Genomic DNA, 23,821 nt, shown 5'->3' with positions numbered 1-23,821 from the left:
AAAAACTGCCTTCAGCTGTTTCGGTGGGAGTGGATAGGTCTTTCTCCTTTTGTGAGTCAGCCAGTCCACTTAGCATATCCACGACCCCCTCACCATATATCTTTTAATAAAATCAACCCTTTTCCTGAAACCCATCAACGTGTTAAGTATTTTAAAACTAGAAGGAGTCAATTAAACCCCATTTACAGATCCGATAACATTCTGAAAAGTCTGTTTTAGGATGATCAAATGTTTATTCCAGCGAGTCTCGCGTGCGTAACTGGAAACTTCGAACCGCCCCCAAATTCTACCGGCGCTCTCTCCAAGTTGCGCTACGTCTGCGCTCGTTCTCTGAGAGTTTCTTTATCAAAATATCAGATGAAAAATGAGAACGTAAAAAGGAGAGTTTCACATTTGAGAGACATTACTTTCAACAGCCTCTGAGGATGTCAGTCCGAACCAGGGCAGGTTTTTGTCGTCAGGAGATAAACAGAACCGTTTGGGATGTACCGGAGAGATACAGAGACCTTATTCAGATAGGAACCGGAGCATACGGAACGGTCTGGTAAGTACATTATTAGTTTTTAAAGTTCATAACTCTTTAGCGTTTCCCAATTAATTACTTAGCCTACTTTTAGTGGATCTAATTTTAAAAAACAGTTTCTGTTCTGTAGTTTTCGGAATTGAGTGCAGAGAGTTGAACACTAAGTTTATTTAGTGCACTTCAGCTAACTTGCAAAGTTAACTTTTGTGGCTACTGAAACGTTGTATTCAAATCATTCCAACTGCTTCAGCTTTTGTTAAAATAAGCTGAATTCAGTTAAAATAAGTTTGCATGATGAGACAAAGCATCACTCTACTGGCTCTGTGACGTCAGTATACAGGAGGATATTTCTCAATGAAGCTGTGCAATGCGCAGTGAACGCTGTTTTAGATTGGCCTTCTTTTTTTAAATTGCACCATTCACTTCCATCCTAGCTTATCTGGGTGAAACTGTGAAACCTCTGTAAACTTTTCTTTCTTTGCAAGACAAGCGCTCACACAACAAAGCCTCCCTGCTGATGCCATTGTCTGCTTTTAACAAGCAGAAGACATTTAACATTAAAGAGATTATGTTGGTCTTCGGCAAGCTTTCCACTTAAATAGATTTTTCACTTGTCCAAAATGCTGAAGTTTCAGATTGAGTAATGAACCTATTGCACATTAAGCTACGTCCATGACCTCTTTCTTAACCACATCTTCATGTCCAGACGTAGAGGTAGAAAAATGCAATCAACATGCAGTGACTATGCAGTTTCCAAGGATGGTGGACTTCAACCATGTGATGGTCTTTTAGGTGGTTATAAAGACAATTGTCGAGCATTGATCTTACTCTTCTCAATATATCCAAAGTTCAGCCATTGACCATAAGACAGGAGTGCGGGTGGCCATCAAGAAGCTCCACCGTCCGTTCCAGTCGAGACTGTTCGCCAAACGCGCTTACAGAGAGCTGCGACTGCTCAAACACATGAAACACGAGAATGTATGTTACCAACATCTACATTTACCATTTACATTATTAAAGAACTGTGTGTCATTAATTAATAATCTCATCAGGTTGTTTATTTCCCCCCTTGTTCACCTCAAGAAGTCTGGCATGTATCTACTTTGTTAATGTTTTTCATGCACCCTTACATCTAATCCTAACCAACTGTGCAGGTTATTGGACTGCTGGACGTCTTTACCTCGGAAATCTTATTGGACAGATTTCAGGATTTGTGAGTCAATTCTTTCAGTTCTAATGCTATTAAAAAGCTAAAAAGCTAGATTTTGTTGTCGACACATAAACTACCATTAAAAATATTAACTTAACTATCATTATGTAATTCAGATCATTAGCGATTGTTCAAAGTTCTGTCAGATCAGCAATGAAACATCAGTTAATGTCTTTTTTTTTCTCTCAGTTACCTGGTGATGCCATTTATGGGCACTGATCTTGGAAAGCTGATGAAGATGGAGAGATTATCGGAGGACAGGGTGCAGTATTTGGTCTATCAGATACTGAGGGGTCTGAAGGTTAGGCACAGATAAACAAACAATCACATTTGTGAAACATTATGTCCTTCTTTATAGCTTTGTGGTATCTATAAATCTCTCTCTCTTGCTCTTTTTCCACAGTACATTCATTCATCCGGAATCATTCACAGGGTTAGTGACCTCGGAGAGTTTAAACAGATGCACAGAGGGGGTTGGGTGACCACTTCATTCAGCCCCGACGTTCATTCATTCTCTGACCATCTCTTCTCTTTTATAATTTCTGAGAAAATGCATGGAGGCGTGCATTAATGTTTCTTTAAAAACAGGCTATATATATGATATGTATGAGCATTTTTATGTATTAGTTGTGTTTACACTAAATGTCTACTTTGGTTGTCTTTCTTTAGGATCTCAAACCAGGAAATCTGGCAGTGAACCAGGACTGTGAGTTGAAGGTATTAAACCAACTTGGTCTGTAGGGGAATTTAAATGAATGGCTACATCAACTTTCTTAAATAGCTGGAGTTTCAAAAATCTTGACAAGTGTAAAAATGATAAATTTTGTGCGCAGATCTTGGATTTTGGACTTGCACGTCAGGCAGATTCAGAGATGACAGGTTACGTTGTGACCCGCTGGTACAGAGCACCGGAGGTTATCCTCAACTGGATGCACTACTCACAAACTGGTGAGATACACTACCAATAGAGACGCGTGCAAATAAATGTAGCTGTTACATCGCCTAACCACTAGATGTCCCTCTAGGTCATAGGACGTAAAGGGACACCAAGTTACAACACACACACTACTAAATATTTTTGCTTCACACCATATTTTTGCATTTGTAACATAGCTCTACAAATAAACTAAACATTTATGGAAGCCTCTTACCAGAAGTATGGTTTTAAATAAAATCCATCGCAGATTGAATAAATTGCATCAATAAACTTAAAAAATAAATAAATAAATAAACTTATATCAAGCATTGAAGTCTGTTTTACCTGACATGCATCGGTCTGTGTTTTGCATGTCAAATAAAATCAACCATAATAAATAAAAAAAAAATTATGCATCTATGTTTACTGATCCTTTTAACATACCTATCATGTTATTCATGGTTAAGGAGTATTATTTTTTTAACAGAAATGTATTTTTACCATTAGTTTTGAGAGATAAAAGAAGTTACAATCAATGAAAAACTGAAATTCACAGCATTTCAACAACTTCTGCTTTCCAATTTTAAGGCTGCTATCGGATCACTGAGGGTTAATGTCATATTAGGCAACTATGCATTACTACATTCTGCCTTAAGAACAAATGGTGCAACCAAATTTGCCAAGTTAGCTACAGACTATGTAATAGTTACTAAGCCTCTAGTGTGAAATTTCCAACTTCCCTACATTCCAATTTAAGAAAGAACATATGGTTCAACAACTGAAATGAATACTAATTATTATGTGATTTGTATTTTCTGTTTTAGTTGATATCTGGTCAGTTGGCTGCATCATGGCAGAGATGTTACTTGGAAGGCCACTTTTTAAAGGAAATGACCGTATCTTTTTGTGCAATGACACTGAATTTCATGGGGCCTGCTTTGACATGTTCCGGTGACTATGATGATTAGTTAACTGATTTAATTGAATGGAAAAATAATATGTTGTTCTTTGCTTGAGTATTTAACTTTAGCTATCTCTGCACATTTGAAAATCGATCAACTGTACTGACTTTACTACAATCCAGAGTAGAGATTTAACAGATGACGTCTGTGTTAACTGTACTGCCTCTATTGTATCACTGAGTCCTTGACATAGACTTATAGATTTGGACCAGCTAAGAGAGATCATGAAAATCACAGGAACGCCAGCACCAGATTTCATCATGAAGCTACAGAGCCAAGATGTGAGTGTATTACAGATAATAAGAAACATTGGGAAGATGAATTAATTGCATGCACACACATACAGACATGCAATTGCATAACTGATGCATGTGTGTTTTCTTCATCCACCCAAACAGGCCAAAAACTACATCAGAGGTCTACCTAAAGTCCCAAAAAAAGACTTAAACACTATTTTCCTTAAAGCCAGTCCTGAAGGTAAGCCATTTTTCTTTTGCTACACTGCTAGAGTCAATTGTAAAAGTTATTTGTGTCTAAAGAGTGTCTTTTTTTCCAGCTGTGAGTGCTCTGGAGAGGATGCTGGTTCTGGATCCAGAAAAGCGCGTGAGTGCTGCAGAGGCGCTTGAGCTCCCGCTGTTTACAGAGTTCAGAGAACCTGAGGAAGAGACGGAGGCCCTGCCTTATGATCACTCTATGGACAACACAGAAATGCCTCTCGATCAATGGAAACGTATGAGATAACATCTTAATACCGTATTTTCCGGGCTATAAGTTTTTTTTTCATAGTTTGGCTGGTCCTGCAACTTATAGTCAGGTACGACTGATTTATCAAAATTAATTTGACATGAACCAAGAGAAATGAACGAGAGAGGGCGCTCTATGCTGCTCTGTGCTCCTGTAGTCTACACTGAAGACATAGAGCGCCCTCTCGCGGCTGGAGACGGTAATGTTTTCTCTTGATTGTTGGTTCTAAATAAATGCAACTTATAGTCCAGTGCGACTTAAATACGTATTTTTGGACTGATGCGACTTATACTCAGGTGCAACTTATAGTCCGAAAAATACAGTAGTTAAATTATAAAATAAAGAGAATTGCTAGGTTTTATTATATGGCTTGAGGTAAAGAATGAATAATGTTGGAGAGAGATGAGAAACACATGGAGATTCCATAGTTCTGATTCATTGTCATTTCTGTCTCTTACTTTGCAGGACACACTTTTACAGAGATCCTGTCATTCCAGCCACCCATTACAGAAATCAGAGACCCCAAAGAAACATCCCTCTGAGTGAACGCAGAAATACATGTCATATGCATAAATTTATGTGAAAAGAAAATGAAATGAATGTAAACTATATGACTTTGTAAGTAAATGTAAGAAATTGTCACGTTGTTCAGTTATAAGTTTACCGATTATTGTACAGTTATGTGAATTCTCTTTAACTAGATGACTTAAAATCCATGTTTTAACTGCAACCAAAACCATTTTATTTGAATGCTAGTCTTTATTTCAGCATGCCAGTAGGCTTATGTTTTATGTACTTTACTGATGAGTTCTTATTTAATTTATTAACACAATAGTTATACAGCATGTGCCATGGTTAGCACATTTGACACCACACCTCTTTTTTTTATTAATGAATAAAACCATCTTAATGAGAAATTGCTAGTAAATTTAATAAATAATTTCAAAGAAACAGCAAGTACATTGATTTAAATGTAATATATTGAAGAAAAACACTGAAATAGCATTTTCTTTTTGAAATAGCATTTGTTTTATTATTTCTTATCTTTAAAAAAAAGTTTATAATTATTTGAGATTTTGCCTAAAGTAATCTGATAACTTTTCAACAACTATTAGCTTTTCCTGAGTAAGACTACATAACTCACCTGGCATAAGATTAGCTTTAAAAACCAAGCACCCAACACAAAAATAAAACAATAACATGCTTAATTACTGCTAAAGTTGCACCTGTTGCACTAGTTGCACTATTTTCCAAAGATGATACAGATGCAAAATAAAGGCTGAAAAAACAAACAGCAAAAAATAAATCTGTGTAGATGAGCAGGTCACTTAATGTAGAATGGCATCCTTAAAGCTGCAGACCGTAAGTTTTGCCTCTTTGCCGCCATCTCTGTTTGAAAACCTGCAATTGCAGTTATTTGCGCATTATGTTCCTTGCATTGGTTGTGCACCGGCACAGCGCCAGCGCGGATGAATCTAATGTTTTGAGGTAAATGTGTGGCTGTCACCACACCGGTGTCGATACTGTACTTCAGAATCACAGATTCTATTTTAGGTCTTGAAATATATGACCCAAAAAATAACTTTCACCGGATATTGTCATCTGAACAAGTAACAAGTCTACCACTTTTGCTCTGACCAATTGAGAAAAAAGCATTGCAATAACTCCTGCCACCAATGGTGATTAAATTATTATACTTTTTTTCTCAAATTGTTAATGTCAACAACATCAGCATTGTGTAATTATTGGTAAAGTGTGTATTAGCGTGTAGATTTCAATTTCTGTACAGTCTAATCTATTAATTGTCATACCATTCAGATTTCATATTAATAAATTATTTTACCCCAAAGGGAAAAATTATTCTTCCTTCAAACTGGTTCTGTTTAAAATACAAATATTGTGTAATTCCACGTATGCTATCTGTAATCAGATGCATATTTAAAACTGGAATAAAATTTTATTTCAGTCACATGTTACATAAACACATAATCCTTTCTGGATTACAATCAAAATGATAAATTCAGTTTTTCCAGTGAAAAAAAGGCTACAAACGATCTGCCGCCTTCCTTAGCCATAGTACCCTGGACAACTTCTGTATGTTTACAGACCTGATGTAATAATGCATCGGCATGCTTGAATTGGTTTATCAAAAACTCCTACCAGTACCAATCAAAAAAATAAATAAAAATAAAAACTATCAACAAAACACTATTATAAGATAACAATGTGAATCAGGTTAAATTCAGATAATAATTTTGAACAATGACTGCATGTTCTTGCTCAAATATTGATTTCAGATCATTTTTAACCAAAATAAATAAATAAACAAATTGACTGCAAAAAAAGTTACAGACTGCAGATTTAAGAAATGCAGTAATTAAGAGTATGTTTATATATATATATATATATATATATATATATATATATATATATATATATATATATATATATATATATAGGTATCAAATATTTTTTGACTATAAATGGCAGCGAGCTTTGTGCTTTATATCAATAAAACGGCCCTGTTGGCAACTAAAAACATTTTTTAGAACAGGTCTGTTCCAGAGAAATCGCCTGGAGGGTAGGGCTGCACGATTAAACAAAATTAAAATCGCAAAGGCTATAAATCGCGAATCATGCGCATCTTTCAGTGAAGCAAGGTTCTGTTAGAAGCAGTAAATCTCCATTCGAAGGCCAGAGGGCGCTCTCGCGCTGAAACTCCAAATATGCCTCGGAGAAGAAACCCAGGAAATGATTAATAAACATTAACTGAATTATTAATTAAACGTGACTAATAAACACAGGACTATGACAAAATATGGTTTATCTAAGTTCGTCATCTTATAATTTTTATTATAATAAACTAAATAATAATAAAAATGCAATGCTAATCGATACAGCCTTTATCACTGCTTAGATTAATATGAAATATGTTGCGTGTAATTGTTTATAAAAATAAATGCTTTTCCTCCTGAACACATGTGCTGGAGATTTACTACTAATCACAGAACCAATGACGGCATGCATGTGACAATCAAGTCCGATTAATCATGCAGCCCTACTGGATGGTAGAAATCAGTTCCACCTGTTCATACATGATTAGATCACAGTTGTTAAGCAACAGATTGACCTTACCTTAGTATGTGACCATAAGGACTGAGGTCTTTATAAAAACGCAGGTTGCCTTGGATCTTTATACAACACCATGAGGAGAATTGCTTTATTTCTGCTGCTGACGGGTATCTTGTGTAACGGACAAGGTAGGAAACTTCATGAAAAACTATTTGTGTTTATCAATTGATGGAAGTGCTTGTTAAGTCTGAATAAAATCCCACAGAGTTGCACTGGGAAAACAACCAGTCTCTAAAGTTTAAGTGCCATGCAGGACAGTCGATATCCCTCATAAAGATGTGAGTAAAAGGCAGTGTTTACTTCTGTAAATTTATTGTTAAAATGTCATAAGTCAACGTTGTATACAAAAAGGATGCAGTTTACAATAAAATGAAAGGTGATTGGCAATAAAACATGCATGTTGAGGCCATATTCCATTTTCAAAGGAATTCCTTTTTTTTTTTTTTTTTTTTGTCTTTCTCAAATATTACTATATTAATGGAATTCATTCAGAACATCAAGATTGATTCAATTTCTTACCGTTTCTCTGCATAAACCAAGCCAACTGGATATCAATCATAAGGATCTGACATGGGAGTTTGGCTGTAAAGACACCTTTGCTTCTGGTGCAGACTGTGTCTCGTCACCACAAGTCAATGAATCTAACCAAACATTTGCCTACGAGTGTCCACCACACCATGTCCTCTCAGGAATGAGCAGCTACTACAGCACCAAGCTTGAGGACCGGCGGTGAGCTCTGACTTTGGACTGTTTGATGCAAGTTCATCTGAAGTGAATACAGGGCGTTTTTACTTTTTATATTTTTCACCCAGCTGGCAGTTCTTCTGCTGTAGAAGCAACAGCCGCTGTACTGATAAGTGTGAGTGGATTACCAATGTGAATGGATTTGAGTTCTTCAATGTACCAGACCAAAAGTACCTGGTGGGTGCTGAAAGCTACTCCGAGAAAGAGTAAGTACAGTTCTCCAAATTATTTAAGCAGTAATTCTGTAAGTGGAGTAATGGCTGGGGCTTTATTTTTTTTAGTTCAGTACTGAGGTCTGTTTTAATGTTTTCAGAGACCGGCGCTGGAAGTACAAGTATTGCAGTATTGTACAATGCTGAGACTCCCGGAGATGCCCTCAAAATGCAAATCTGAAAAAAAAAACACAAGGTTGAAGTGTCACTATTTTTGGCCCAATTATTTAATAAAATTCAGTTGGTCTGAGACCACAAATGTATATGCGTGTCAAAGTACATTAAAGCCATTAGTGGGATTTGGGGTCAGTACACTTGCAAGGGTCTTAATTTTTTTTTGGGGGGGGGGGGGGGGGGCTCTGTGGGTGTCATTGTAGTTTTATTTGTTCAGCAAAGTGACAATAGTGAAGTAGTTAATGAGTTTTGTCAACATGATTTGTAATACTTAACTGGAAGAAGTCCAATGGTGTGCACATGGAGTTTTTTTTTTTTTTTTTTTTTTGTTCCTACTTGACAGACCAAGGGTGTCTGCCAGACTTGGTGCCTCATATAAAAAATATATGGGAGTGCAGCAGTCATGTGGCTGACATTATCAGATGGATTATGGTCTCTTACCCATGGGGTCAATAGGCTTGTTAAGAGCAGTGCTGACCAACTGTGTTCCTGGAAGCAAACAAAAATAAAATTCAGTCTAACTCATAAAATTCTGAAATGTTATGGTACCAGTAACAACAGTACAGTCTCATGGCAATTTCTCTCACTTTAATCTAAAAAATTAAGTAGTAACCTAATACACCACCATAATCAAACACAGAATCTCCACAGCAAAAAATCCAAATCTGTTGAATGTTCCAGTTCTTCAATCTCATGTAGCAGGTCATGCAATCAAAACTTACCTAATTTGTTTCTGCCGTAGATCCGGAGAACTCGGCACTGATTGAAGAATTGCAGGAAAGAGCATTAATTTGTTCATAAATGCTCAAGCATTTTTTTACAATACACTAAAATAATACATGCATCTCATACTGAAAAATATAAGCACTAGTTTCCTGTATATGGAAATGTTTCATAAGGGTAAAGAAAGTAAATGTAAAATTAAAAACATTTCACATTGGAGTCAGAGCAGAAAATTTCTAACAAATTACACCTATAACCACAAAGTGGCAGCACAGACCAAGTTTGCACTCAAAGCAAGTCACACAACACGTGACCTAAAACTACTAAAGCATTGCACAATGTACTGGAATCATTTTATTCAGATGCTCTTTTGGGCTTTACTTTCTTATTTTTTCACTCTCTGCTCCCTGCTTTGAGTCTTTTAAACTGACCTTGGCAGGAACTTAAAATTTAGCTCACATGAGCTGAGGACACAAACTAACAGCTCCAGTGTGTTATTGTGTCCAGTTGAGGAAGCAGGTTGCAGAATTGCTGCAGATGGTCTTGGTGATGTATGTCTAGCAGGTGGAGGGTGGGATAGATTGGGCCGGTTCATGGCCACTGTATATCCGGCTGAAAAAAAAAAGCAGATTTCCACACAAACATACATTCACTAAGACTAAACCGTTTGACTGGATGTATTATGAACAGGAGCATCAGCTTTATTACATTATTATTTTACATATTTTCATCCAATATTACAAATGTTTCCCAAATGAGGCAATTCTGGCCTTCTGTGGCGAGATCTGTCTAGAGCTTAGTCCTTTTGTGCTTAATTAAATTCTGCTCTTTCAGTTTGGTTACCATGCCTCTGCTTGTCTTTCACACGTCTCAGATATCGAGCTAAAAGTGAAACATTTCTCATTGTCAAGGTCTCATGGGGGATCGGGGGGAGGTGTTAGAAAGAGAAAGTGGGAAGAAACAGAAAAATTAGAGAAGAATAAAGCAATAGATGCCGGGGAGGGTGGAAGCAGAGAGCGATATAGAGAGAGGGAGAGTGTGTCCCTGCCAGAACTCACGTAGACCCACAGCTGCAGAGTCTTTCTGATCCCAGTACCTCCCTTCGCCCCTCTGTCACACTCCCGGCGTTCAAAATGACTCCGTGTGTGAGAGAGAGAAAGTGGCCTTTTATTTGAAGGCAAAGCTGTTTAAATTAGCCGATTGTCTGGGTGGCACCACACTAACTTTACAACCAACATATGCAAGTGTGTGTGGCTGACATCTGCTGCTTTTTATGGTGGAGTGAATATACACACCAGCTGAGAATAGACATCTATGACACACATACATTTAGAGCGGTGTCTTATATGGCATCAGCCCGTCTCGAGAGTGCTTATTTGTTCAACTATTAAGTAATGTATAAAACAAATTATGAGAGTATTATTAGAGACATAAATTTATAAAAGCTGTCCGTTTATATGGTTTAGGGGTCATTATACAAAAATATTTGGCCACAGAATGAACAAAGATTTGAGTCAAAGGGATAGTTCTCAAAAAAGTGAACATTTTGTCATTTATTCACTCATGTTGTTCCAAACACCATTGTTTAATCTTCAAAACCCAAATTAAGATTTACATTTTTTTTATTTTTTTTTTTATAAAACCTGAAAAGTTTCTGTCCCTCCACTGAAAGTCAAGGTCACCAAACTTAGAACATCCAAAAAAGTACATAAAGGCACCATTAAGATGAGTTCATATGAATCAAGCGGTTCAATCCAAGTCTTGTGAAGATATTTAATCGGTTCAGACACTTTAAAAATAATTTGTCATAGAATTTTCTTTCACAAACTTGCTATAGGATAGAATGATCCAATAATCTTTAATTCAAACTTAAAATCATTGTTACAGTGTATGATAAACAGGTTAAATTTACAGGTCATCACCCATCAGCACACTGCAATAGTCTAATGCCACCATATATCTAATACACAGAAGTCTGGAAAAAAAAAACACAAAGATGGCTGAGAAAGTTCTCACTCACTAGTGATCAAGCATTGTTAGAACACCTGCTAACTGGATAAACAAAATCTAATTTAGCAGCAGCTGAAACTTCTGATATTTGCAAGCATGCACCGATTCAACGAGAAGACTATTTTTAGCTTGCATGGGTCGTAATTTCAAGGTTTCCTAAGGAGAGCCGTCTAACATCATGCTGGCAGCTGGTGATGCCAGCTGGCTGTCTGGGAGCCGGTGATTGTGACATTGATAGGCTCTTACAACAGTAGGGCATCTGATTACACATTGTCTCAAAAGATCAGCGGTCTCTGTGAGAAGAGATGATTCATTCATACACCTGTAATTGACTGTACACATCATGAATCTGAACCTTTCACTCCTTAAAAAAGATTTTTTAGGGTTTCTTCTAAAACCAGAAAAGAATAAAGAATATATTTTGTGTAATAATATTACAATACAATCTAAAATAACTGCTTCCTTGTAAATATATTTTAAAATGCAATTAATTCCTTTAAACGCAAAGCTGAATTTTCAGCATTTACTCCTTCAGAGTCATATGATATTATATACAGTAGTCAAAACCTTTCATCAAAGTTGTCCTAAAACCTTAATCCAAAATGCGTTCTTGTCTTAGGACAACGTTGATTAACTTTTGTGATCCACTTCAAATATGCAAAAATTCATACATATATATATATATATATATATATATATATATATATATATATATATATATATATATACCATGATACACCACAATTCAAATATAATGGTAATTTTTTTTAAAGATATTTTTTTTATAAATGATATTTTAAACTATATTAAAACAGAGACCCACAGAGACCAATTATTTTAGCTTTTAATAATATTTAAAATTTTTACGTTTTTTTAATGTTTTTTTATTTTTTTTATTTTACGAAATATGCAGCCTAAGTTTAGCTACAAAAAATAAAATAAATAATAATAATCTTAATTATTAACTTTTGACCTATAGAGTATATTCAAAATATATTTATAAATGTGAAAAAATTATAATTAAAAAAAAAAAAATCCCATAACATTTATTAAATTAACAAATTGTCCTAAGTATTGCACTTTGATTTGAGATATAACATGCAGCTTTATTCCCTAACCACTGTTTACCACATCCAGTGTTTGATAAACCTGATATGAGGTCATGTCACTGAATTCTGAGGATTTAATTATCACCTGCGTACAGAAACTGTGAGAAACTCTGTTTACAGTAAGCTACACACCTTCAGTATTAAATTTCTCACAGACAGAAGATTTTCTGAATGAATCTGCAGGCTGTGTTGACCCAGCTTTGCTATGTTTCTCGCTGCAGCCGGTTCCTGTAGCGACTGCAGACATGGCAAGCTGCACGTTGCCACAGCGCTCATCTCAGCCAGCCACTGAGGCAGAGGGCCAGACTGTCAGCTGACTAGAGCGAGCGAGCGAGAGAGAGAGAGTCAGTCTATGAAAGGATCTGGCTGAGATTGTAAAGTGGCTGAGTGGGAAAGAGAGAGAGAGTGAACGAAGGACTTTGTAAGGACGTGTTATGTAGTCTGAGGCCAAAAAGAAGAATTGGAGTTAAATTGAAAGAAAGAAACTGTGAGGGAGACATTGAAAGGGTGTGGAGAAAGAGAGAGTCAGATTTCATACAATGCACAGAATGACAGTATTTTTATTCAACATTAGCAGATCCAGTGGGACCATAATGACTGTCCTGTGCAATGTGCAATATATATATATAAATATATATAAACCTAAAATCTTGAGTTCATAGTCACATTATGCATCAGCTACCCTTTATCTATATCTATAAGTTTGCCGATTCACACTTTTTTCACAGTTTCAGCACAGCTGACATTCAAATAGGAAGGTTGGAAATGCTTAGCATATTTCTATGTTGAAGTTATTGGATTCAAACACGGTCAAATGTGTCATGGTCAATAGGTACCAGAAACTGTTTGGTTACCAACATTCTTCAAACTATCTTCTTTTATGTTCAGCATCACAAGGAAATCCATACAGGTTTGGAACAGTTTGTGGAAATGTTTTTTTCCCTAAAATATACACTTAAACAAGACGGAGACCCTGCAACAAAGGGGTGAAGATGAGATTTCACTGGTGAAATGAAGCTGGTTAAAAGACTTCCTATACCCACTAACTCTGAAATATTCTGTCTGAATCCCTTGGAAATCCCATCATCCCACATCTGTTACTCAAATATACTAATTCCATTATATGCATGCAGTCGGAGTGTATGTGTGTGACTCAGGCATTTGATTAATAGCCGCTGTCAGACTGTAAGTCATCACAGTTGCACTATATTAAGGCTTATAACAGTGAACAATGTGGATCTACCACTCCTTCGCTTAGACTTCAGAAGTTTTAGAACTAGGAAACCCAGCCTTCTTTTTCTTCTGCAAACGTGCATGTGTCAACACCCACGCTGGGATGACAGCTTTAGGCTTGTTTGCTTGTTTAATATAAACGTTTATGTTGGAAAATGGGAGAATCTGCCGAGGATCTCCTAGTGCCAGGAAAACCTGCCACAGAAGGGAGTGGTTAACTGCATTAATCTTATAAATGTTTATACTCAACTCTTTCAGGCCCTGTCTTGCCTAAACCTATTGTAAATATGAAGTATTTGCCCAATGTTGGCTACCATGGCCACGTGAGAAAGAGGGAGAGAAATCTTCTCTGATGCTAAGCCAGAATAGTCCGGGAGGTGATGTGAGGGTGTGTTTCTCCTATAAATCTGAGATTTCAATGCCGCTCAGACAGCCAGTGATCATTTCTATCCCCTGTAATATGTGAACTGTGAAGGTGAAAGGATGTTCTATAAAGGCCAGTATCTGCTGACTGGTCTGGCTGCTCTTTAAATAGCCCACTGTCCACTATGTCCTCCACAATTTTGTCTTTTGACACAGCACTCTCACTTGTCGCTGTGACCTCACCAGATGACACACACCTGTCGAACTCAAGCACACGGTCTACAGCAGAGGTATTCTGCACTCTAATCGCTCAGGGATGTGCAGGTCAAGGTTGCAGAGAGTGACAGCGTGCGACTCTTCACGTCTGTTTCTGTACGTGTAAACCTGTCAAGTTCTAAAAGTTGTAACTTTCCCAAGGCCATTTTTACGTCATTTCTAGTAGGTGTTTCTGTTATTGTAAACGTATAACTAAAACCGAAAGTGTTTAAAAAAAAAATGGTAACGTTTTAAAAAACTTAAAATATCAGATGAAAAACTTTAACTAAACAAAAAGTAGAAATGGTACCTCATCAACTAAATGAAATTATTGAGACTGTTAATTATGTTTTAAATATGTGTTTCTCTAGCAAGGTTATTATTAACTTCTAGTTAAAGCTGACACTATTAAATATAATAGAAATATTGGATGAAAACTCAAATAAACAAAAATTAGAAATGCTACTTTGGCAAAAAAAAAAAAACGCTATCCGTTATATTTATCACTGTTGTTCCAGAGAACTTCTGGTGGAGGTAAGTAAACACACACATGCTGTTTCCTACATACAAATTCAATCTGCATATTATATATGCATAACTCTAAAAGTGAATGTGTACACTGGAGAAAGAGAGAGACTGCTTGCTTAAGCTTCAGTTTCTCAACATGTTTTAAATGCTCACATGCCGAGCCTTCAGGTGGCTGATTGTTGATAGTAAATTCTGTGGTTAAAAAAAATCCTTTGACGTTTCTCGCTAATCCATTTTCATGTCCATACTTGAATAAGCAAGGTGACTTTGAACCAGACATTGTTTAGACTCAGTGGAGGTCCAAAATCACAGGAGATTGAACAGATCCTCCATGTCAACCTTCAGCCTCAGGGAGGGACAACAGCAGTGGGAAAACACGCTAAATATTAACTAGCGAGAGAGAGAGCTGTTACACACGGACGTGCATGTAACTGAGCTAGTCAGAGGTTCATGTATTACCTATTTCGCTTCACATCGCTCTTCTCTTCTATTGAACATCCAGACTGTAGGACATCTGGTTTCTGTCAGGGAGAGCAAGGCGATCGGCCGTCTCATTCCACATGAGTTGTCCCGAGAGTTAGTGTGGCAAAGTCAGATTTAACAGCTAATATATTTTTGAAATGGTAAATAACTTCCAGGTGGAGTTTAGTGTAAATTTCCAACGTGTGCAGTCCATGTAATTCTGCTGACGGTGTGTCCCGTGACATTAGTGTGTACCCAGCATCCTTCCTGCTTTATAGAGGACATCTGCACAGGGGACAATTTTGTCTGACCGGTCCGGCTGATGCACCTGGGACCACACGGCCTCAGGAATTAATAACTTTCTGCGCAAAAAGCAGTTTTGAACTCGTGTTACCAAAACAACTTTTGTCAATGTTGGGGGTGTTTTGAGGTTTAATACAAGCTCAGGTCTATCTATAGCGTGTGAGCTGTTAGTTACTGCAAAAACAACAACAAAAAAAAAACCCTTTTGAATCTTCCTGTCAGTTTGTAAAAATCTGTTTCTAGTAATGGATTTATAATGGAAGTCTATGAAGCATGACATTGCACTAGGAGAAATGTTCAAATATACACTGTTGTGAAGGTACAGCCAAACTAAACATTATGTGTGTTAACTTGTGATAAAATTGTTTACTAACCTACTAACCCTAATCAATCATAAAGTTAGTCCTATATTCAGTTTTTCAACTCCTGTCATGTGTGTCACATGATACAAATGTCGCATTATGTGTACAGTGGCTTTTTACCTGAATAAAAATCCATTGTTCAAAAGTTTGAGGTTAGTAAGATTTTTTTTAAGATTGCATTGAATAGATCAAAAGTGACAGAAAATACATTTATAAGGCTACAAGGATTCAGTTTCCAATCATTTTGACTTTATGTGCATCAAAAAATCTTGACAAGACCTTAAAGTCTCACCGTTTTTACCAAAAAATTAAGAAGGACAACTGTTTTCAACATGAATGAGAAATGTTTCTTGAGCAGCAAATCAGCATACTTGAATGATTCCTGAACGATCATGTGACACTGGAGAAGACTGGATAAATGGCTGTTAAAAAATCAGCTTTGCATCACAGGAATAAATTACATTTTCAAATATATTAAAACAATTATTTTAAATTGTAAAAATATTACAATTACACTATTACCATTTTTTTCTACTGTATTTTTGATCAAATAAATGCAGCCTTGTTGATCATAAGAAGCTTCTTTCGTAAACATCTAAAAGAACATTCCGAACCAAACATTCCGACTCTGAAAATCCATGGCTTTTAGACTTCCATTATAAATGCTTTTCTACAAAGAAAAAAGGTTACATTTTCTTTCAAACTAAGGGACAAGTCAAAACTAATCTTTATGATAAACTCAATGACATCTGTTTATTTTACAGTATAAGCAAACCTCAAACATTCTCCTAACCAGTTCCCAGGATGTTTCCGCGGAAAACCCGCAAATCAGAATAAGCAAAAGTGCAAATTTGGGGTTTTATGAGGCCATTTTTTGGCAACTTGCCACAGGAGGGCGATGTTACTTTGACAGAGACCCATCCCTAGAGACAGCGGGACATGCCTTCTCAAATCCTTGATGAATGTTTCCTAGTCTTTGTGCCAGAGCGTTGAGCACAACCGCATGAGTCAGCTTAACAGATGTGAACAGAGCAGGATAAGAGTCACTTCCACTGCTCAACTGCATCTGACCAGGTCTTATCAGCACGGTTGGGTTGTCTCTTAGCGTTAAACGCTAAATGCAAACTCAAACTGCAGTTATATCTATGCAGGATTTCCACTCAGTAGTGTGTTACCACATTATCACATTACTCTATTGATTTTAAGATAGTAACACATGGTTCCTAGAAATTTCAGGGGTGCTTCTGTCCATCATCCTTACTATGTTTAGGCTCCAACAGGTCATCAACCGTAGGGGGAGGGTTTGTTAAAATGGGACATACGTTTACGTGACATCAGGAAGATATGTTATCATACTTGGCTACCCTTGCCAAACACCCCAGCCAATCGGGAGTCGAATGCCATGCTGTCCAATCATTGCCAGTGTATATGAAGCATAACATTTATTAATATTTGCTAAGGCAAACATCAGCATCACTATTGTTCAAACTACAAGACGTTTATGCTTTGGACAGAACTGGTTCTGGCAAGGTTCTCCCCAAGTTATTGTAAAACATTCTTGCAGAAATTGATAATTCTTTCAGAGTTATCTGGTCTTTAATAATGAAAAAAAAAAGTAAACACAAATGCATTATTTATACATTGCATACATTTTGCTGGATGTTCGTCTAACATGTTGAGAACGCAAAAGCAATATTTTCAAAAACAATAAAATGGAATGTTTTTTATTTTGGAATAAATAAATGGAATTTTGTTATTTTTATAAAAAATTACAAAAACAGAAGACAGCCATGCACCACTGAAAAAAAAATGCTAATACATTTCACAAATAATTACATGGAAATGACTCGTGACAAACTGAGTTAAAAGTGAAAAACAAATATTAGTTTTTTTTTTCATCATTAAAAACTTACTCCAATAATGTTTGTTTTATTTACAGCTTTTAAATATATATTTTTTCTTTTCCTCTTTTTTTTTATGCATTACAACTTGGGATTGCCTTTTGGGTGATGGACCAAAATTCCCATACTTTTGATATTTTTTTACAAATTATTGGATCTAATCTGCAGACATTTTTAAAGTTTATTTTCTTGTTTGCAGATGGGAAAATGTTACAAGCCAGGTTTGAATTTGTGATGTCCTCATAAGAGGCACTTAGAAACATTTCTTAACATGTGCACTAACCAGCTTTAATTTTCTCATTATAGTTTTATACAACAGCTTTGACATTAATATGTTTGGATAGAAGCCTATAATAACTGTGCTTTTGATTAGCCATAGATTAGCATAAAGATTTTTAGGTTATGCAATGTTTGCTGAATTCTGCAATAATGACTATTTAAACTCAGCTCATTTTCATTATCAAATTTCACATCACGTGCAAATATGGGAAACACACTCTTTTAATTATGTGCACAGTCACAAAAGGTTTCGATATTAACGTGCTTGGCCTTTGCAGAGTGCTTAATTTGGAGGAGTAGGTCCGCGTGACATGCTGCTCTGAAGTAATTGTTACTTGTGGAAAATCTGAGTGCCATAAAACCAATCACATGACCCCTGCCTTCATCCATGGCCAAATATTTACTGTGCCAGGCCCTCTGGCCTTAATGGCTCAGTGTTTTTCTTACAAACGTGGACAATGCGGTATGTTTGCGATCCATTACTGCCATTATGCTGAACACACGGCCTTGATGTGCACGAGTCTAATAACTACGCGATCTGACTTTCTCTCCAACTATTCTCAGGTATGCTGTTTCTAGCACCTGTTAAATTGAAGTCTAGATTTGGGATGGTGGAGGCAGACATACTTATGCAATTTAATTTGAAGTTTCACTCCAAATAATGGGCCAATTGTGAACTGTGAGCTCTTGAGCAAGTGCTCAGACAGTCTTGTAGACAGTAATACCAGTATATCATCTCCGTCATGTGGAAACCTCATGGTGACCAGGGACATCCTGACACATGTGCAGTTACCCTTTAGTTTCCCTTCCAAATATGTCAATGTGTTGCATCGGAGAGTCGGGAAATGTTCCAGATTTTGTCCTGGCTTTCTGGGTTTCAACAAACAGCCATTAATGGTTCTGTCTAATTAATATTTGGCCTACAAAACCAACTCATTATTTTTTTAGACGTTTGACCCAAGGCTTTCTGGAAGTGATGTTTCTGAGGGAGGCATTGCCGCTCACTTCACATGATTCTCTGCTGTGGTCTTGAGTGGGAGACCAAGAAAAATACGATATATCATTTCAAACACCTTTAAGTATCCAGAAAACTTACAACATTAAGATTTAAGTTGGCGTCTTTTTCAAGCTAAATGGCTCAGTTTGTGTCAAACCTTGCATTTGCTCTCGTCCATCAAAACTGCTAAAAGGCTATTTGTGCAATTAGTTAATGGTTTGTGCAGTAATGAAACAAAAAGAAAAAAAATTAAACAAACTGTGTTCATCTAAATCACATGACATCTAAAAAAATGTAATGTCTATATCGGTAAGGATGAACGTAATGTAGATTTATGTAGGGTCGTTGAGTTATTTGGGATTTTTAATGCACCTCATCCAACAAAAACACTTTACAATCCTCTACAATCTCAATTTCTTCAGTGCTCTGTAAAAGCCAACGCATTACAGTATAATTCTTTATCTATCATGTAGAAAAAATATTCAAAGACAGTCTCTTGGTCAGTAGATGATAGATTCTCAGGAACCCTTTGGAACAGTGGAGAATATTTCATCTCTGTGACAGCTACAATTACATATACTTCTATTTAGGGACAGCAAAGGACATTTGTATGCATAGGGAAAGCTTTTCCTCAGGAAGACACAACACAAACTCCTTTAAACTAACCAGGGAAATTGCAGTTTTTCAAAGAACGCCTTCATTTGGTCTTTTTGTTCTATCTGTCAGTGGGCAAACTGCTGATTTTGGATACCTTTGGCCTGAAGTCTACACACACACACACACACACACACACCCTCTTTGCTACATCATGATGGCAAAGCCAAAACCAAAGATGATGCAACAATACAGAGAAGCATTTTTGGAGTCAAGTTCAGAGTTTGAATTATTCATTTTCAGATTTTGAAATTTACTGAAAAATGTACTGAAAAAATTACTTCTGGATGGACTGCATGACACAACCCACTACCGTGTCGCAGGGTTTTCTGAATGATTATTAGAAAGCTGCTGTTCGGTTGAAAGGGTGAAGCTATGTGGTAGTAAGGTGGTTGCTTACTGGTTCATAGACTCCAAAACTGGTGCAAATCTCCAAAAGCATACAATTCACCTGTAGTTTCCAGCTGAAATAAACACTACTGGCAGTAGAAAAAACCACTTTTATTACTTTTCACAAAAATTATGAATTATAAATTAACAGATTTATTTTTTGCATGCTTTCTTGCACAATACTATATATGTTATAACCTTAAAACAATATAGTGTGTGATTTGTAAAATAATACATTTTGATGTTAGCATCACATAAGGAATGCTCCATATATATGGCTTTTCAATCATAATAAACTTGCTTGGTAATGCACCTGGCATGATACAAGAGTTTATTAGAAGCAAGCTAAAAGTGCATGGTTGTTTCAGAAAATGCAGTTTATCTCAAGTTTCCTTTTGTTATCACTATCCGTTTGAACTTTTAGTGCTACCTTTTAGATATTTCATTTCCAAACTGCCATGATACCCAACATAAAAATCCATTGCCACAATCACGGCAATTAACAGATTCAGAGGATTATACCACCATTCACTGGACATCTCACTTTGAAATTGCTGCAAAACGTGCAAGAAGCAACATAATATCATTTTAAAAACTAATTTGTCCAATGTGCTTGGGATGCAAAAGTTTAATTATTATGGTTAGAGTTTGTTTAAATCGTTAGTTCTATGTCTGAGCAAAAGTGAAACAAATAGCTCATGTTAAATATTTAATATTAAATATAAAATATTTCAGGATGAAAACACTGAATGTGAACGAGAGTGACAAGTGTGCGTGAAGCAGCATGTACAATGCTGTAAGTCAGTGTTGGTCTGTGGTTGGGTTTAAATGTCAGAGTATTTGCAAGAAGGACACTGACACTCCACTTTGTGGAGACGCCGTAGCTATAAATGGACAATCAGGTCTGTAAGGCCATGGAGAAACCATGAGAGAATGAGAGAGGGAGTCCCTCCACAGAGTCCAACTGATCGCTCACACAAAATCTGCAGGCTGTCCAAAAAAAAAAAAACTGAATGTAACAATATCTAATAGTAAATGCACACATAAAGGAAGGTGCATGTGCTGAATTTGATCAGGATGAATGTTGATGAATTTTTTGTGAGTTTCCCTTTGAGCCTGAATAAAAGTGGCATAGTTATGCTTCATCATGTAACAAACCTGGACAAGGCATATACAGTATTGTTCAAAATAATAGCAGTACAATGTGACTAACCAGAATAATCAAGGTTTTTAGTATATTTTTTATTGCTACGTGGCAAACAAGTTACCAGTAGGTTCAGTAGATTCTCAGAAAACAAATGAGACCCAGCATTCATGATATGCACGCTCTTCAAGGCTGTGCAATTGGGCAATTAGTTGAATTAGTTGAAAGGGGTGTGTTCAAAAAATAGCAGTGTGGCATTCAATCACTGAGGTCATAAATTTTGTGAAGAAACAGGTGTGAATCAGGTGGCCCCTATTTAAGGATGAAGTCACACTTGTTGAACATGCATTTGAAAGCTGAGGAAAAGGGTCGTTCAAGACATTGTTCAGAGAACAGCGTACTTTGATTAAAAAGTTGATTAGAGAGGGGAAACCTATAAAGAGGTGCAAAAAATGATAGGCTGTTCAGCTAAAATGATCTCCAATGCCTTAAAATGGAGAAGCAAAACCAGAGAGACGTGGAAGAAAACGGAAGACAACCATCAAAATGGATAGAAGAATAACCAGAATGGCAAAGGCTCAGCCATGATCACCTCCAGGATGATCAAAGACAGTCTGGAGTTACCTGTAAGTACTGTGACAGTTAGAAGACGTCTTGTGAAGCTAATCTATTTTCAAGAATCCCCCGCAAAGTCCTCTGTTAAAAAAAGGCATGTGCAGAAGAGGTTACAATTTGCCAAAGAACACATCAACTGGCCTAAAGAGAAATGGAGGAACATTTTGTGGACTGATGAGAGTAAAATTGTTCTTTTTGGTCCAAGGGCCACAGGCCTAAAAACCTTGATTATTCTGGTTAGTCACATTGTACTGCTATTATTTTGAACAATACTGTATAGGGATATGAGGTTTATTCAAGTGCAATTTTTTATTTTTAAATAGCTGATTTACATGCTATTTATGTGATATATTTAGAGTCGGGTGCTAAAACAATGCAGAAAGCATGTACATGTCATCCCGTTCACAACACAACTTACAGGAGCACAAGTCATTTCTCTTCTCTAACTCACATGCAATGCCAAAGCAAAGTGACAGATAATGATAGTAAAAAAATCTTTAAGGATTATATTTTTTATTTTAAACTAGTTCAGGCTCTTTTCATTTTCTCAAACAGTTCCTGCCAATTTTCATAACCTGAGGGAGGTTGACAGCTCATGATTGACAGCAAAGAATACATAGTTTCAAGCTATAATTATGTTTAATTATATTTTAATTATATTTACTATAATTGACTGTGTACTACAAAAAACGATTTACTTAGTTTTTTTGTCCAGTTTTTTATTACAAATATCTACAAAATCTTAAATCAAGATCTTGAAGGAAATTTACTGAAGATATAAACTATGTTTTCTGAAACATGTATAAAATTAATTAAAAATTAAAAAAAAATATATATATATATATATCACTAGGTAAAAGAAATAAGCTTTTTTACACTACAAAGATATTCTTAATACTTTTGTCTACAAATATCTAAAATTCTTAAATCAAGATACATTCTTGAAGGAAAATTACTAAACATTATGTTTTCTGAAAATCGATCAAAATTAAGTGAGTTAATGCTTAAAACAATAGCAAATCTATTTATGGTGTTTAAATATTTTTCTAATGGAAAACATAGTTTTGTTCATACAGCTAATACTCTTAAAAAAGCTCTTAATATTAGGCTATGACTCCCTAAGTTTACTCGTAGTTGTAGTATGTGTTTTCTGCTGCTGTGTGACAGTAACCTCACTGACATCTATACACATTCCCTCTCTCTCTTTCCCCCTATTTCTGTCCCTCTCTGGTACTCTTTCACCATCTTCTCTCTCAAGAGCATTTCATATGACATATGAGATCAGGCCAATTTTACCCGACACAAACACACACACACAAACACACACACACACACACACACACACACACACAGAGCACTGTGATGGTCTGCCAGAGGTTAAAACTCACCTCTGTGTTGTTCGGCCATCCCACGTCCTCCAGCAAAACCCCGGCAGTGGTGGACGGGCCATCCAGACCCCGGAGGAGGGGGCTGTGGCCCAAACAGAGGCCTCTCATAGCAGGCATGACTGAAGCATCAGCAGGGTCACGTTACAGCCAGGAACTCTCGACCCCCTGCATAGCCCTGTCATTTTTCCATCTCTGAGGCCTATGGTGATGACATCGTCCCTAAGCGCAGCACACAAAAGGGTCACAGGTCTGTAAGGTGAGAGGAGAGGATGCCAATAAAGGGATGTTTCCGGATGAAAGGGACAGTTTTTCATAGAGAGATTGTTTCTTTTGTGTATCAGAGTGACAGCAGGTGCAAGTAACACACACACACACACACACTCAAAAAAAAAAAACAAAAAAAAAAAAAACAATTTAATTTTGTCGGGTTTTACACTGTTGCATTTCGATTTCAGTTAGGTAATGTTTTAAAAGTAGAAACTGAAACA

General features: G+C 36.5%; 2 protein-coding genes and 1 long non-coding RNA gene across 3 annotated transcripts; 2 read left to right on the top strand and 1 right to left on the bottom strand.

The window, feature by feature from the left end:
• Positions 1 to 80: 80 nt before the first annotated feature.
• Positions 81 to 6,215, top strand: LOC113047963 (mitogen-activated protein kinase 12-like). Its single transcript, XM_026209422.1, has 12 exons — positions 81 to 544; positions 1,372 to 1,501; positions 1,678 to 1,736; positions 1,923 to 2,034; positions 2,137 to 2,166; positions 2,403 to 2,450; positions 2,567 to 2,681; positions 3,474 to 3,545; positions 3,813 to 3,892; positions 4,010 to 4,088; positions 4,168 to 4,341; positions 4,821 to 6,215. The coding sequence occupies exons 1-12, from the start codon at positions 426 to 428 to the stop codon at positions 4,895 to 4,897; spliced, it is 1,095 nt and encodes a 364-aa protein (XP_026065207.1). The 5' UTR covers positions 81 to 425; the 3' UTR covers positions 4,898 to 6,215.
• Positions 6,216 to 7,356: 1,141 nt separating this feature from the next.
• LOC113047965 (dermatopontin) lies at positions 7,357 to 8,706 on the top strand. The gene is made up of 5 exons (XM_026209426.1): positions 7,357 to 7,615; positions 7,693 to 7,765; positions 8,028 to 8,216; positions 8,300 to 8,437; positions 8,545 to 8,706. Exons 1-5 carry the CDS (start codon positions 7,561 to 7,563, stop codon positions 8,588 to 8,590), a joined length of 501 nt encoding a protein of 166 aa, XP_026065211.1. The 5' UTR covers positions 7,357 to 7,560; the 3' UTR covers positions 8,591 to 8,706.
• Positions 8,707 to 8,808: 102 nt separating this feature from the next.
• LOC113047967 (uncharacterized) lies at positions 8,809 to 23,358 on the bottom strand. Its single transcript, XR_003276379.1, has 4 exons — positions 23,334 to 23,358; positions 9,772 to 9,952; positions 9,340 to 9,376; positions 8,809 to 9,106 (listed from the first exon to the last, which is right to left on the bottom strand). It is a non-coding gene; the product is annotated as an uncharacterized LOC113047967 (long non-coding RNA).
• Between the last annotated feature and the right edge of the window lie 463 nt (positions 23,359 to 23,821).

Source organism: Carassius auratus, chromosome 29 (genome assembly GCF_003368295.1).
Source record: "Carassius auratus strain Wakin chromosome 29, ASM336829v1, whole genome shotgun sequence".
Lineage (NCBI taxonomy): Eukaryota > Metazoa > Chordata > Actinopteri > Cypriniformes > Cyprinidae > Carassius > Carassius auratus.
The sequence above is the reverse complement of the archived record's forward strand: the minus strand, read 5'-3'. Positions and strand labels throughout refer to the sequence as shown.